The sequence below is a fragment of the Chlorocebus sabaeus genome, chromosome 5 (genome assembly GCF_047675955.1).
Source record: "Chlorocebus sabaeus isolate Y175 chromosome 5, mChlSab1.0.hap1, whole genome shotgun sequence".
Classification (NCBI taxonomy): Eukaryota; Metazoa; Chordata; class Mammalia; order Primates; family Cercopithecidae; genus Chlorocebus; species Chlorocebus sabaeus.
In genome coordinates this window covers 47,170,864-47,187,295 of record NC_132908.1, presented here as the reverse complement: position 1 = coordinate 47,187,295, position 16,432 = coordinate 47,170,864, and the positions used below count along the sequence as shown (strand labels likewise).

The following is a 16,432-nucleotide window of genomic DNA, read 5'->3' as shown; positions in this document are numbered from 1 at the left end:
CCTGCCCCCTTTTAGCATTTCCAGTGTCTGTTCTTCCCATTTTTGTGTCCATGTGCACCAGTGTTTAGCTCCTACTTTTAAGTGAGAACATGCAATATTTGTTTTTCTGTTTCTGCATTAATTTGTTTAGGATAGTGGCCTCCGTCTTCATCTGTGTTGTTGCAAGGGACATGATTTGATTCATTTTTATGGTTGTGTAGTATTCCATGGTGTGTGTGTGTACTGCATTTTCTTTACCTAGTCTTTTGTTGGTGGGCACCTAGGTTGATTCTGTGTCTTTGTTGTGCACAGTGCTGCAGTACACATACAAATGCGTGTATCTTTTGAGTAAAATGATTTTTTTTCCTCTGGGTACATACCTAGGATTGCTGGGTCAAATTGTAATTCTATTTTTAGTTCTTTGGGAAATCTCCAAACAGCTTTCCACAGGAGCTGAACTAATTTACATTCTCACCAACAGTGAGCATTCCCATTTCTCCACAACCTTGCCAGCATCTCTTTTTTTTTTTTGAGTTTTCAGTAATGATATAATATGGTATCTTATTGTGGTTTTGATTTGCATTTCTCCAGTGATCAGTTATGTTGAGCATTTTCTCAGACGTTTGTAGGCTGCTTGTATGTCTTCTTTTGAGTAGTGTCTGTTTATGTCGTTTGCCCAGTTTTTAATGGGGCTATTTGTTTGTTTCTTGTTGATTTAAGTTCCTTTTAGATACTGGGTATTAGTCCTTTATTGGATGCGTAGTTCACACATATATTCTCCTGTTCTGTAGGATGTATCTTTACTTTGTTGATAGTTTCTTTGGCTCTTCAGAAGCTCTGTAGTTTAATTAAGTCCCACTTGTGAATTTTTGTTTTTGTCACTTTCGCTTTTGAGAACATAGAAAATTCTTTGCCAAGGCCCATGTCCAGAAGAGTATTTCCAAGGTTTTCTTCTAGGATTTTTATAATTTGAGGTCGTACTTTTAAGTGTTTAATCCATTTGGAGTTAATGTTTGTATATTGTGAGAGATAGGAGTTCAGTTTCATTTTTCTGCACATGGTTAGCCAGTTTTCTTAGCACCGTTTATTGAATGGTCTTTATACATTGTTTATTTTTGTCAACTTTGTCAAAGATCAGTTGGTTGTATGTATGTGACTTTATTTCTGGGTTCTCTGTTCTGTTCCATTGGTCTGTGGGTTATTTTGTTTATTTTTACCTGTATCGTGCTGTTTTGGTTATTGTAGCCTTGTAGTTTTATGGGAGCTTTTGTTTGGTTTGGTTTAATTTTGAGACAGGTTTTCACACTGTCGCCCAGGCTGGAGTGTGCAGTGGTACGATCTTGGCTCACTACAGCCTACGCCTCAGGAGCTCAAGCAATTCTCCTGCCTCAGCTTCCCAAGTGGCTGAAACTACAGGTGCATGACACCATGTCTGGCTAATTTTTGTATTTTTTGTAGAAATGAGGTCTCACTGTATTGCGCAGGCTGGTCTCTAACACCTGAACTCAAGCAATCCACCCAGCTCAGCTTCCCAAAGTGCTAGGATTACAGACATGAGCCACCATGCCCAACCTGTAGTATAGTTTGAAATTGGGTAATGTGATGCCTCTGACTTTGTTCTTTTTGCTTAGAATTGCTTTGACGCTTCAGGCTCCTTTTTGGTTCCATGTGAATTTTGGAATAGTTTTTTTCTGAATCTGTGAAGAATGATGTTGGGAATTTTACAGGAATAGCATTGAATCTGTAGATTGCTTTAGACGGTATGGACGTTTTAACAATATTGATTCTTCCATGAGCATTGGGATGTTTTTCCATTTGTGTCATCTATGATTTCTTTCAGCAGTGTTTTTTAGTTCTTCTTGTAGAGATCTTTCACCTCCTTACATATATTTCTAGGTATTTTATTTTTTGTGTGGCTGTTGTGAATAGGATTGCATTCTTGAGTTGGCGCTCAGCTTGAACATTATTGGCATATAGAAATGCTACTGATTTTTGTAAATTGATGTTGTGTCTTTACCAAAAACACATTTTTCTTTATATACTATGTATATAGAATTGTTTCTCTTATATCTAGTAATTTTAATAACATATAATAACTATTTTAACTCTTAGTAACCCTAATTTCAAGTGAAAACCCTAAGATTACTTAATATAACATGACTTTAAGATTTAAAATTACAGAAGAGAGTTTTGAAACTAGTTTTATTTAACAAGGATTACTGAAGTTGTGTGAACTAGAAGGCATTTGAGCCAAGTTCTATTTTTTTTAATAAAATAATTGATTTAAGCACTTTTCTTTGGTCAGTTGATTAGAGCACTTTCATATATTTTGATAGTGATATATCACATACACATGACACATATATAGACATACAAACACACAGAAACAGATCTTCTAGATTTATAAGATTCTTCATTTGCCAGTTTTCACTCTCTCCCCCTCTTAGACTATCATTTCCAAAGTCATAACAAAGTAGATGAAACAAGGTAGAAAATTTACATCTCAAAGGCACAAAACCTAAACCTAAACACCATTACCTGAAAACAAGATTGCCAGAAGGAGGTTGCAGTGAGCCAAGATCTTGCCACTGCACTCTAGCCTGGGCAAGAGTGAGACTTTGTCTCAAAAAAAAAAAAAAAAAAAAGATGTCGTCTTTTCAACTTGTTTCCTTATTAGATTACTGGTTTCAAGGAGGGGAGCCCTTTAAGGAACAGGGCCAAGAAAGCATGCAGCTTTTAGAGCCTAATACTTACTGGAAGGCAGATTTTAGATCACCCCAAATCACTGAATCCTGGGTCCCCAGAAAGCCTTAGAGATCAGGTAATACAGTACAGAAAAGAGCAGAGTTTTAGATCTGAGGGGAATCTGTCTGCTTACAACTCTTGGTATTCTGTGAGGAAAAACAGAGATTCTTCCCAAAAAGAGGAGTATTTGATGCCTTTATTGTTTACCTCAAGGGATCACAAGCTGCCAGAAATTCCATCAGGTCCCTAATATGGTATGAAGGGTGGCAAGAGGAAGGAGGACTAGCCAAACAGAACTCTGTTGACTGAGACATTTTACAGGGCCATTACAGTGGCATTAAAACAATAGACATATGTTTGTATATGTATAGCCCAAATAGCAGTTTTAACTGAGCCGACATTTGAATATAGAGCTCTTTTTCAAAAAAATATTTTTCCTAATTGTAATTCCTACTCAAGCTGTTTTACTTTTGCTTCTGCTGCTAGCTGGGCTCCTGTTGACAAACAAGCAGCCCACAAAAGTGGCCGTCTTGCTGCAGTGGCTGCCAGCTGCCCTTCATGACCACAGTGCGATGGATGGCTCTCAGCCAACAATCACTCCAAATACACTGGTGTTTTCAGGGCATCCTTGTACTCACACACAGGTGTCTAAAACGTGAGCCACACCACTCCACGTGGAAGTGGCTGCCACCTGGGATTTCCCCCACGGATGCTTCCTTCCCTTTGCCCATTTCTTGATCCCTCAACTCCTGGCTAGCTCACCACATGTTCCAGCTTAAATGTTTCCAGAAAGAAACATTTAATGGGGACTTAGGAACAGAAGCCATGTCTGTGTCTTGGGTGGCAGTGAGATGGTGGGTCCCTGCCCACATTGGTTTTAAAGCCAAGTAGGTGTGTATATGCCTTTAAGCAAGCCACTGCCCTTTCCTGGTCCGTAGTAGCCTTTTTTGATAGACTGGGGAGAACTAGGTAGCCCTAAGGACCCACAGAGCTCTTAGAATTCTGAGATTTTCCTCACCTCCATTTCTCTAGCCCATCATCCCCTGTATACCTGGAGACAGGTGTGAAAGTCAGTATCTTGAGTTTAATGATTAGCCACCTCTAATATTAGTTAGGTTAAAATAAGGCTTTGTGGTTTGCTGCATATATGAATATGGTACAGACTGAGCATCCCTAATCCAAAAATTCGAAATCTGAAATTTGGTCCAAAATCTGAAAATTTTTGAGCTCCAACACGATGACATAAGTGGAAACTTCCACACATGACCTCATGTGACGGGTGCACAAAATTATTTAAACTATTATGTAAAATTACTTTCCGGCTGTGTCTGTAAAGTATGTATGAAACGTAAATGAATTTTATGTTCCATCCCTAAGATATCTCATTATGTATATGTAAATATTCCAAAATCTGGGAAAATCTGCAATCCACAACACCCTAGTATCAAGCCTTTCGGATAAAGGATACTCAGCGTGTTTGTATAAAACACTTCATTCCATCTGAATACTTTGGGTCATTGCAGTGCGAATTCGAAAGAAGAAAACCAGATGGAACAACAACATTGGGACTTCTCCATCCTGTGGATCCCATTGTAGGAGGTAGGATCAGAGTAAAACTGTGCGTGAACTTGATGCTGTTTGGCAGAGAACAGTAACCTGGGTTAACATTTTAAAGCAACAAGCTTGAATATTGATCAGTCTAACTGTGTCATTATGCAGAGGATCTAGCTAGACGTCATGTATTTCATGGTAATAGCTAGCCTAACTTTCACTTCATCTTAGAATAGGTACGGTATATCAAGTTTTCCTTAAAATTCAAAGTTTTGAAATATTTTAAACCCACCATTAACAAAGCCATAATTTAGATAGTAATTCCTAGCCCTGATTTTAAGAGACTTTAGTATAGACACTCAGTTTAGAGGTATCTCATACCCACAGATTATGATATTATAAATTTAACTGATCTCTTTATTTCAGTGAATAAATGAATGTATATGCCACATACTGCCTTAATAATAATGGAGAGTGTATGCTTAGTGACATCATATCTTTCACTGAAGTCAGTAGAAAGTTTGTAAAGATTGGGAATCTTTAGAGCCTCAGTCATATTTTTGTTTTCTCAAATGATGTTTTAATGGAAATAATATAGGTTATATTTTGAAATTCGATGTCAGAATTAGAACTTTTTGTCACTGGTCTGAGGGGAGAATCATGTATTGAGATATGCAAATGTGACAGTGTTAATTTAGTCAACAAATATTTATTTTCATACTGTCATAATGAGAGAAGTAATTGGAAATACGAAAATGAATAATGACAGAATTTTTACCCTTAAGGAAACAGTCTCTGATGTTTATTGTTTGCTATGAGCAGGGTGCTGTCTTAGGAGCTAGCTGTATAGTAAAGAACAAAACAGAGAGAGAGGAGTCTCTTTTCCTTAGGTTCTATGGAGTCCGGGGAGGAGGGCTCATGTAAAAAGAAGTCTGTCCTTGATCAGTACTATGCAGGTATGTGTCTATAATGAATAAATACTACAAAGGAAAAGAACAGCTGTGATCATAATAGAAGATACCGACCTAGTGTTTGGGGGTCAGGGAAGGCGTCCTTAAGGAGATGATGTTTAGGTTGAATAAGGGATGAGAGAACAGCAGGTGTGAAAACCTTGAAGCAGTGAATAGCATTTGAAGATGGAAAGAAGGGGACTATGAATGTTCTCTAAAGGAGGAGAACAGTAATAGAAGAAAAGGAGCTAGTGCTGTTTTCAAAACAAAACTCAGTTTTTACTTTGATGCAAACAAGTAGAATTTTATATGACCATAGGTCAAAGAATGCCACAGGATTGAGAACATTGCTCTTTCTAGTATAGCTGTGGTAAACATTTGGTGTTAGGAGATGCAGCTAACTGATGGAGGTGACACCTTAAGATCTGCTGGAGTGTGGTCTCTGCCTTTGGTCTGGTTTCCTGGGTTTCCAGTTTCTGAGACATAATCAAATGTGGCCAAAGCTGATTTGGCTCCCCGTGTGCACAGCTCCCTCTGTAGGCCACTTTTCGTGGTTTAAGGTAGAAGACACCCCTGTTCATCTTCTCAGCTTCATCATCTGGTATCCGTACCCATTAGGAAACCAAATTCCAGACTATTCACTGAGAAGGAGAGGAGATCTGATTTAGATGTTCAGTTGGTTAACAGTGCCTTCACCACACCGGTCACTGGTGGCAGTAGCCTCCGTTGCAGGCTGATCATGTGACACAAACTCAGACTCTTCTTCAGGAGAGCAGATGCCCCTCTGTTAGATACTGTGGGAGACCACATCTTCTCCTGCCAGCATCTTTTGCAGTCCCCTCAGGTGCCCACCCATGATTTCTCTATGTCACGTATTCCCAGCTTCATCACAGGGATTCATTCCTGGCTAATGCCTGTTCTCGTTGCACTAAAAGTATGCCTTTCATAGACACTCATTTATCCTTCATGTGTTAGTAGCCCTTTTGTCTTTAATGCAGGTGTTTTCCCTCAGTCTTCTACTAACCTTTGTACTGGTTAACTTTCATCTTAACATTAGAAATCCCAGCTTTTAAAAGTTTTCATGGCTTTTGTTTTTAATAAAAGTCTAATTTTTTAAGTCAAGTGTATGTGGTTATAAAGAATTCCAGGAAGCAGGAGAGTGTAATGAACAGGTCTAAGTTTTGGTCCTGGCTATAGCTCTGCCTTTCTGAGCTTTGATTTTCTTATAAAAGTGGGTGTAGTAAGGGCTTCCCAGCCTCCTTCACGGTCATGCAGATGCCATGCAGTGGTGTATGCGGAGTCACTCGGCAGAGGGCCCCGTGGGTCATGGCCATGTAGGCCTCCTTCACTGTGCTCGGTTTTATGTTGTAGAGCCAGGCTACTGCCCTGTGAGACTGGGAATGACAACTGGAAGACTTCAGTCTGGAGTGAATACTTTGCAGGGGTTCAAAGAGGATAAAAGGAACAAAGTCACTCCAGGTGAGGCTCCTGCATAGAAGTCATTTTTTTCTCTTCTCTGTTTTAGGGTATTAGGGAAAGGAAGCACAATTACGCTTTATTCACTAGATGGGTACCAGTATCTTGGTGGTATTTTTGCAACATTAATTAGCTATTTTATTAACTTCAGAAGAGACTGGAAAATTGGGTATTCATATTCAAAATGAGTTTTGTTCTTTCTTGTTCCTCTCCTCTCCCTTGTAGGGAAGAATTCACTTGAGTTGTAACTTTACAAGTACCTGTTTGGGAGAAAATATCTTAGATTTGCGAACCAGTCAATGAAGTAGTAAAGTTAGGAGAGAATAAATAATCTTTTGGTAAAACAAGAAAATAGATTGACATACAAGTTAAAGAATAGTGTTACAGTATTTGATTTTTTCAACAGTGTTGTATTTGAATTATGGGCCCTACAGTTCTTATGCACCGCATTATGACTCCACATTTGCGAATATCAGCAAGGATGATTCTGATTTAATCTATTCAACCTATGGGGAAGACTCTGATCTTCCAAGCGATTTCAGGTGAGTCTCCAGTTAATATTCTGATTACATTTGTTTAAAAACATTAATGTACATACGTGATTTGTGGGTAGACTGACAAAACTGGCCGAGTAGTAAAAAATGTGCTCAGTAATTTTTTTTAGCTGACAATAATGGATTCATAGTTACTGTTATCCTTTAGTGGAGAGAGAGCATGTCTCCCTGATGGTGGCATCTGCAGTATTTTAATTCTTAAACAAAAATATATTTTTAAAGAGACTACCTCAGCCAGTACTAAAGTTTAGGAACTTGTTACTTCAAAATGTTAACATGCCATCTGTTCTCTTATAACATGTTGTGTGTCAGTGAGTTATGGTCCAAACTTGATCAGTTTGGGAACCCACAGTGCATTTTCCCCGAGAAAGGAGGCAGGATAGGATGGCTCTATTCCATAGGCAACCCACATAAAAGCCTTTTTGACCAATCACATGCCAGGTAGACCATTGCAGTTAAACTCAGCCATTCTTTATTGCATGTTTCTGTGGGAAGATCATCTCTGTGTTCCTGTTTAGGATGCTGAGCAGTTTGGATCCCATCAACACAATGAGATCCGTCCTGACTTAGCAGGATTCTGGCTCAGGACGGGATGCTGAGCTTGGGTTATGGCAGTAGTTTACTGGATATTATTCCTTCTTAGCAGTAGTACCTTGTTAATTTTCATTATGTGTAAGAAATTAACCCTGTAGATTCACCAGTCCCCTGTTTCTCTGATAAAGGGAGAATCTGTTCACTTTCACATTAGTAATCGTGGTTTGGTGGTGGTTGTTTTTACAGGGTAGGAGTCCATAAGTCTGAAGTTGACTGTGGTTTCAGATCAAGCCATTTAATCTTTTAGACCTCACCAGCCTGAATGAATTCTTTCTGGATTATGTATCTATGCATACCACAAATAGGGATTGCACAGGGAAACAATACTGGCAAAGGCCCATGCCCTCTTGTCAAATGATGACAGTGCTTTGGAGAAAAGTAAAGCAGCAGAGAAGGAGAGAGTAGTGCTGGGGCTGTGAGAGGGGTGCACTTTTAAATCAGTCAGGAGAGTCTGCACAAAAGGGAAAGTTGAGCAAAAACTGAAGGAGGTGAGGAAGCAAGCAAGGCTGCCACCTGAGAGAGCATTCCAGGCAGCGCAGGAGCTATGCAGAGGGCCTGAGTGAGAGCCTTCCCAACACACTTGAGGAACAGCAGGAAGAAGCAGAAGTGTGCAGGCACATGGCCAGGGAGGGCGTTGGTGAGAGTAGGTCCTCAGAAGCACTTTGAATTTTATTCTCAGTGAGATGGAAACTACTGGTGGATTGCGAGCAGAAGAGTGACCCAGTCCAGCTTATGATGTTTAAAGGATCACCGTGGCTACTCTTGGAGAAGAGACTGTAGAGAGGCAAGGACAGAAGTAGGGAGATGAGAAATGGACCAGGGGAGTGGCAGGTGAGGTTCTGAGAAGAGCTCAGTCATCAGCCAGTAGGATTTCTTTACTGATTGAAGTGGGATGTGGGAGAGATCTCGAGGCTGACTCCAGGGTTTGCACACTGAGCTTGGAAGGCTGCAGTTGCTATTTACTGAGAAAGGGGAGACTTTGGAACATTACTTAGTGGGGAAGATCTAGCATTTCAGTTTTGGATGTTTTAAGCTTGAGATGTCTGTTAGACTTCCATGTGGAGCACCAAAGGGTGTGGTCCAAACTGGACATGTGACTTTTGAGAGTTTTTTGATCCCAGATGAAAGTCCTGAGGTGAAGGTGATCACTGTAGACAGGAAGTGAAAGGGCGGGGAGCAGAAGATTCAGGGACTGAGCCTGCACCCCTGTCACTGAGGTCTCATTTTTCTTTGGAACGTTTTATTTTTACTGTGTTCTTCATATTAATTCTCTCATGATAATGTTATTGCTAATTTGTAGATACCATGTTGTGTCTAGGCAGAAATTTGATGTCTTGATGTATAACCGAGGGCATCTAATGGGAACAGTTGGTTCTGATAGGAGGATAAAGCCAGTGGAGGTGATTTATGTGAGACTTTCCTCTCTCTCGCAGCATCCATGAGTTTTTGGCCACATGCCAAGATTATCCGTATGTCATGGCAGACAGTCTACTGGATGTTTTAACAAAAGGAGGTCATTCCAGGACCCTTCAAGAGATGGAGATGGTAAGAACACTGCTAACGGAACAGGGTAATTTATTATCGACTCTCAAGCATTAGTCATTCAGCATAATGAAACCATGGGATTAACCAGTATGACAGCTGAACTCCGTGGCCCTGAAAGACAGCCCAGCCCGGGTGGAGGCCACGGGTGGACAATGAACGGAAAGGAGTAGCTTAGCTACCAGGATCTGTGAGGGCCCGAGCATTATCCTTATCTCATCTTGGGAATGTAGGACTCAGAAATGGGGTTTACAACTCAGAAGTCGGTGTTGTGTCCTCTAACAAAAAAGCAAAGTTTTGCTCACTGGCCTGAAACTAAGTTGGCTAAAATGATAGGGAATGGCTTTTCCTTATGCAGTAATAGCACATCGGGAGGAACCTCAAGTTAAAAAGTAAAAAGCTTCCTCATTGCTATTTTATTAACACTTGTAAGCTATCTCCAGTGCAGTTGCAGATAGTTCGTAATCTGGAATCATTCAGAGTTGTGGCTCAAGGATTAGAACCAGAAAATGTGCCTGCTGATATAGAAGAGAGTTATCTCCACCATGTTCCTGTCACAATAGTTACAGAAACCCTGTGTCTCTTGGAGATCTAACTCTTAATGGTGACTGCGACTGTAGTGCCTGGTACCCTGCTCACAACCGCACATATGGTTGCTGGGTGACCTGTCAGCAGAGCTGAGCTCAGTGCCTCAGTCAGGCTCGACGATGACTGCTGTAAAATATCCGCACTCAGACCGCTTTCATCACACAACCTAAAAAATGAAACTTTACATCAATTAAAAATACACATTTTTTTTACCATATCCTTCTCATCAATTAATCTGAATGAATTAATAATCTAACAAAAATTGAATATTTTTCATTTGGTGAATATGGCAATGTGTTTCAAAATGTCAAGTGTCTCTGTCCTTCAATATAGCAGTTCTTCTCAGAATTTATTCTAGAAAAAATACAAAAGTTACATATAAGGATACATTGTTCATAATTTTTAGAAATTGGGAATTGGTTAAATAACTGACAACAGAACCTTTCAAAGAAAGATGACATCATTGATTGATGTCCATGATACATCTGTCTCTTGTTCCTGGGTGCATTATCTGTGCAGAACAAGATTGAGAAGCTTTCACATTCTCTGTAGCATTTGATTATTTTTCAGTAATCCTCTGCTATCTGAGAATATTGCTCTGTTCATGAACAGTAATCCCTAGAACTCCTTCCTGTCCTCTTGTCAGGGATTTTTCTAATAAAAACATACCGTTTATTTACGTATTTATAAGTTATTTACCAAATACCTTCTTAAATATGTATGTAGCTTTTGATCAGGCATGGAAATAACATCACCAGTAATAAGTACCCCAGCTCACGGAATCCTCTCAAAATGCTATTAATTGTATTTAGTCATTTTGGTCTGAAAAATTATATTGTAGTAGTCCATATTTGTATTCATTTTCTCTTGCCAAGAAACTTCTGACAGTTTTCTCTTTTCCTTGATATTTGCCTTCATGTGTTTTCCTAAAAAGCTGTTTTTCTTTATCCTTACAGTCATTGCCTGAAGATGAAGGCCATACTAGGACACTTGACACAGCAAAAGAAATAGAGGTGATTTTATTTTACACTTTACGAGAAATATTTAAATGGAAAATAAGGGGAGTAAGAGAAGTCTTGAGAATGGGAAGGCCTATTGGGTAAGAAGTAAAAGGGTTAGTGAGTAGAGTTGTGAGGGCCTAGCTGAAATGGCAAATCATAAATGCATATCAGTGCCAAGTTGCACTATTATACAGTTTCTCCACCACAAGTTTTTAGCCCATATGTAGGCAGAGAAATCAGGTGGATCAACGGAGTTGGAGTTGGAGAGCCACACCATAGTATAAATGGAACCATTCGCTTTTGATTGCTTAATATCTGGGTTGATCTATTCCTAAAAAGCAATGTTGAGGTTATGGAAACTCTTGAGTCTTAACGATTCTGAAAATAAAAACTCCACCTTTTTTTTTTTTTTCTTTGAGATGGAGTCCCGCTCTGTCGCCCAGGCTGGAGTGTAGTGGCGCGATCTTGGCTCACTGCAACCTCTGCCTCCTGGGTTTAAGCAGTTCTCTTGCTTCAGCCTCCTGAGTAGCTGTGATTACAGGTGCTTGCCACCATGCCCAGCTAAATTTTTTTTTATTTTTTTATTTTTAGTGGAGACAGGGTTTCACTATGTTGGCCAGGCTGGTTTCGAACTCCTAACCTCAGGTGATCCTCCCACCTCGGCCTCCCAAAGTGCTAGGATTACAGGTGTGAGCCACTGCACTGGGCTGACTCTATCCTTTTTAAGATTTTGTTTCTCTCATGCAATACTGACAGCCTAGTATGGGGGCCTGGAGAAGACCCAGGAAGTGTGTCAATAGGAATTCAAGTATATGGACTAGACGGACTGAAATAGTCTTTGAATCTCGAAAACACAAGGCATTGTCATCACCAAAAGCTCTTCACAGTTTAAGCAACAATAAGGCTCTCATTACTTCATCTTTAGAATAGTTGCCATACTAAACAAATGATATAAATTGTATGAGATACACCATTACATTTCACAGAAGTGTGGATTTATTGAATACCTGTTTTTGCCAAGATTTGGGAATAGCATTTTAAAAGGGTGTTCTGGAAATTCATTTTCTGTAAGCATCAAAATTAGGACTCCATAGTAAATAGGTAGAGTAACTTTGCCTGTAAATACACACCATCTTAGTAATTTCTAGTTAGCACTGCTGTGGCTTAGCAAACTCCAGTAATTGCCTGTTTTTCCTTTTGAAGCAGATTACAGAAGTAGAGCCACCAGGGCGTTTGGACTCCAGTACTCAAGACAGGCTCATAGCGCTGAAAGCTGTAACAAATTTTGGCGTTCCAGTTGAAGTTTTTGACTCTGAAGGTGAGTGTCTCCAGAGGGTTTGATTGAAAAACTGCATGATGTAGGCAGTCAAGATTTCATGTCTCATAAGTACAGATTAATATAGCCATTCACCACAGGAAGATCTTGGCTTACCAAGTTAAATGAATGGGTATAGTGTGTTGATCTCATTTCAAGGGGATTACTCTTTTGAAGGGAGAAGGCTAACCAATAATTAGCAAAGCCCTAGAGCCTAGGAGTCAGTTTATTACACAAGATCAAACACAAGTGTGTCTGTTTTCTTCCGTGTGTTCTTTTTCTTACCACACAGAAGCTGAAATATTCCAGAAGAAACTTGATGAGACCACCAGATTGCTCAGGGAACTCCAGGAAGCCCAGAATGAACGTTTGAGCACCAGACCCCCTCCCAACATGATCTGTCTCTTGGGTCCCTCATACAGAGAAATGCATCTTGGTATGTTTTGCCTCCCATAAGAGGAGAGTCACGGGATGCTTCAAAGAAAAAACTTCTGAGTACAGTGGTAATGGCACTATAGAGTAATGCTGATGTGAATCCCAGGGACAGTTGTGTTTTGTTTTTGTTTTGTTTTGTTTTGTTTTTTGCATTTGTACATTTACTGTTCTTTGGGATGCCTCTGTCTAAAGGAACCATGTTTCAGTATCTGGAACTATCTTTGTTTTTCTTGTTAGCTGAACAAGTGACCAATAATCTTAAAGAACTTGCACAGCAAGTAACTCCAGGTGATATTGTAAGCACGTATGGAGTTCGAAAAGCAATGGGGATTTCCATTCCTTCCCCCGTCATGGAAAACAACTTTGTGGATTTGACAGAAGGTACGTGCTCTATTTTCTCTGGGAAATTGGAAAGCTGTAGTGACTACAGTCATCCCTCAGTGTCTGCCCGAGATTGGTTCCAGGACCCCGGATTTGGTATCTACCCCACAAGGATACCAAAATCTGTAGATGCTCAAGTCCCTAACATAAAATGTATTTGCATATACCCTACGCACAACCTCCAGTATACTTTAAATATACTTCATAGAATGTAGTTAATATACTGTATTTTTTTCATTGGATTTTTTCCCCAAGTATTTTTGATTGGCAGTTGGTTGAATCTGCAGACGTGGAACCCGTGGCTAAGAAGGGCCAACTATAAAAGGAACATTAGTCTTCTCCCTGCAAATAACACTTGAAAGGTTTTGTCTGTTTTTAATGTATAAAACTATTCTTAGTTTTCCTTTTATCTTGTCTAAAGAATTAATAACGATTTCCTGTGTGCAGAAGAGCCACAATAATAGCCTGATAATGCACCTAGTGTTCAACCTTGGATGTGGTAAAGAATGGCTCTCAGCAGTTACAGTTCTGGATGGCAGCTTGACCTTCATGTCCCCTTTTTAATTAAAAGGTAAAAACAATGTTGAATTAAGTGATGTCTTTTTCTTTCAGATATTGAAGAACCTAAAAAGACGGATGTTGCTGAGTGTGGACCTGGTGGAAGTTGAGGCTGCCTGGTATTTGATTATATATTATGTACATACTTTTTCATTCTTAACTTAGAAATGCTTTTCAGAAGATATTAAATATTTGTAAATTGTGTTTTTAATTAAACTTTGGAACAGTGAATTTGAATGTTCCAGAGGTTGGACTTGTATTAGGTAATAAAGCTGGACCTGGGACTCATCTTGGTGATGTATACAGAAAGGAGCCCTTGTGAGGAAGGAACGTGCTTCGGGCTGTTGCCATACCTGCACAGCATTCTTTCAAAATAAATAGTGCCTGCCCGTGCTTCTTCCTTATGTCCCACAGACAGGACCATCACTAAGAAATATTCTTAAAATGGCCCCATCCAGTGAGATTTTCCATTATACGAACATACTTGAAATAATTTTACAATTTACTAGTGTGGTTCTGCCCCTGCATACCCAATGGGAATGATGCCCTTGTATAGGTAATTAGGCATCTCCCACCCACCCCTGACAAAAGCACACTGGGAGTTTTATAGCAGGGTCACATGGCTAGTGTTTGTTTTTTTCCATTTTTTAAAGTGTGTTACTAGTACTATAGCAAAGTAATAAGCCAAATAAGATAAACTAAGTCATCCTTGAATACATCAGGTAGTTACCAGATTACCAAAAGGTGACATTTCTGTTTACTGTTTATCTGAAATACAAAGGTCAAGTACCCAAGCAGTTGAACTCTTAAGTAGGAGACCACAAAATGCATGGCCCCCTTTTATCAGCAAGCTGAGATAAATGGTGATTTTTCTGAATCTGTCTAGAACCTGTTATACATAAGGGAAAAAGGATGGAGATAGCCTTGTTCAGTGAACAAATTAAGTTTGAAGGCCCTTATACAATCCTTCTATAAATCACCCAGGCAGGAAGCCATTTGATTTCCATTTTCCTGACTTTGAAAATTAGTATTTAGGAAGAACAAGTAGGGTAAAGGAAAATTAATTCCCCCAAAAGACTCAAAATCTTATGCTAAAAGAGTCAAATTTTCAAGTTGTTTTAGAGACTACTTTTAATCTCTAGTGAGTTCCTGAGGACCAAGAAAATACTTAAATTTAAAATACCTTCAGATATTTGAGTTTTTTAAATTGCTAATTTAATGTATAAAAAGCAGCTAAACACTGGTACTTTATAAAAATGAAACAGCATTTTGAAACAAATGTTACAGATCTATAAATACTCATTATATAGAATAAACCCTAGTTATTTGCATGCACCACCTCAAATCATGTTTCTTTACATTGACCTATTATATACACAGAGTATACAGTGGTTAATGATCTTCTCTTCTGTTCGGAAATTTCCTCAATAAGGCAGAAAACTTCAGGTATTATTTTCACCAGTTAGGAGAAATTGTAAGGAAGTCCTTGACCCATAGAGGTGGTCACTGTTAGATACTTATTTCTATCATAAAACAGAAACCAGTAAAGAAATAATTTGGTAATTTAAAAACAGGTTCATAAAAAGAAAATACCTGCAGGTAATTTTTATGGTCAGTTATATTCTGTAACCTGAACACTGAAAACTAAAAACTGACAAACTATTATTATCTGAGCACAGCACAGTGCTTTAATAGGAAATAAAAATGTATGAATGGTAATCAGTTATTTGTTAAACTCCCAACTGGGGTTTCTGTTACTGAAGAAAAAACTTAAATATTGCAAGAGTACAAATAAGCTGACCTCAGAGAGGCCCAGAGCACTGATGTGTTTCCATGTTATATTAGCAACAGAAACCTTCCTGACTTCCCAGGAGAGCCCCCGCTAGGCAGCCCTGGTCACTGCTAGATCTTGCGAGCACAGATTTCAGTATAGTATTCATGTGAAACCAACCCTTCATGTAAAAAGTTGGTGTGTAAAAAAGGCAACTTAAGCGAGGCTAATTGCCCTTACCAGCATTGTTGCCATGAAATTCCTTTATACAGCAAGTTCTTCTATTCACACTGATTCCAGTTATGTGCAGCACATCAGAGTTGTCACTAGTCCACCCAGCACCTTTGTGCAAATTAGAATACGCCTGCCCTTCCTCGGGCTGATAAAGCCACACATGACACAGCACAGGCAGGCAGGCTCAATTTTCGTCCCCTCCACTGCCACCCCCACACTTAGTTGTACTCTAATTTGCAGCCAGGGGGCAACTCATCCCAGGACCCCAACAAGTCCAGTCAGTCACCCAGTCTGCAACCCTGTATAATCTTGTAAAGGCTCCTGTATGCAAGACTTTCTGTAGAACTTCACGGGGTTCATGGTGACATCTAGCTAAGAATCCCTGCTATATAGGGAAACTGAGTACTTTAGAAATCCTGGCGATGCTCTAGTGATAAGGCCACTGGTTACATCTTTTGGTTATGAAGTCCCTTCAGAAAAAGGCACGGGCAGTTTTGTTATTTCTCACCCTGTTACAGTTAGGTTGACTCAGTTCCTTGGAAAGTTGAAGCACAGGTAAGACACATCCCCGAAACCTGGCTTTTTGCATTTGCCTTGACTCGTGCAGTTTCAGAGCAAGAACGGCTCAGCATTTGTGAGGGGGCGGGCTTCCCAGATCCAGGAGCCTGTGCATGCACCCATGCCGAGTACATCCTTGTAGTTTTGAAGCTCTCCAAAGTTAGCTGTGAAGACTAAAGGAAAGGAGAGACGCACTCACA

At 39.6% G+C, this 16,432-nt stretch overlaps 2 protein-coding genes across 9 annotated transcripts in view; one reads left to right on the top strand and one right to left on the bottom strand.

The window, feature by feature from the left end:
* The window catches only part of BRD7 (bromodomain containing 7), a 55,311-nt gene that overhangs the window by 36,951 nt on the left and 1,928 nt on the right, over positions 1–16,432 (top strand). The window contains exons 9-17 of one of the 2 annotated variants that reach the window (XM_007992833.3): positions 4,248–4,323; positions 6,597–6,704; positions 7,108–7,243; positions 9,283–9,394; positions 10,936–10,992; positions 12,184–12,298; positions 12,588–12,731; positions 12,968–13,111; positions 13,724–13,788. In XM_007992833.3, coding sequence (XP_007991024.1) covers positions 4,248–4,323; positions 6,597–6,704; positions 7,108–7,243; positions 9,283–9,394; positions 10,936–10,992; positions 12,184–12,298; positions 12,588–12,731; positions 12,968–13,111; positions 13,724–13,779 — 948 coding nt within the window. In that variant the 3' untranslated portion in view covers positions 13,780–13,788. Of the gene's footprint in view, positions 1–4,247; positions 4,324–6,596; positions 6,705–7,107; positions 7,244–9,282; positions 9,395–10,935; positions 10,993–12,183; positions 12,299–12,587; positions 12,732–12,967; positions 13,112–13,723; positions 13,901–16,432 lie in introns of those variants that run through there. The other variant, XM_007992837.3, reaches the window with a different exon arrangement.
* Positions 12,588–16,432, bottom strand: part of ADCY7 (adenylate cyclase 7) — a 75,324-nt gene continuing 71,479 nt past the window's right edge. For all 7 annotated transcript variants that reach the window (XM_073015361.1, XM_007992850.3, XM_038008504.2 and 4 more), the window contains one exon: positions 12,588–16,405. In XM_073015361.1, coding sequence (XP_072871462.1) covers positions 16,284–16,405 — 122 coding nt within the window. In that variant the 3' untranslated portion in view covers positions 12,588–16,283. The remainder of the gene's footprint in view (positions 16,406–16,432) is intronic.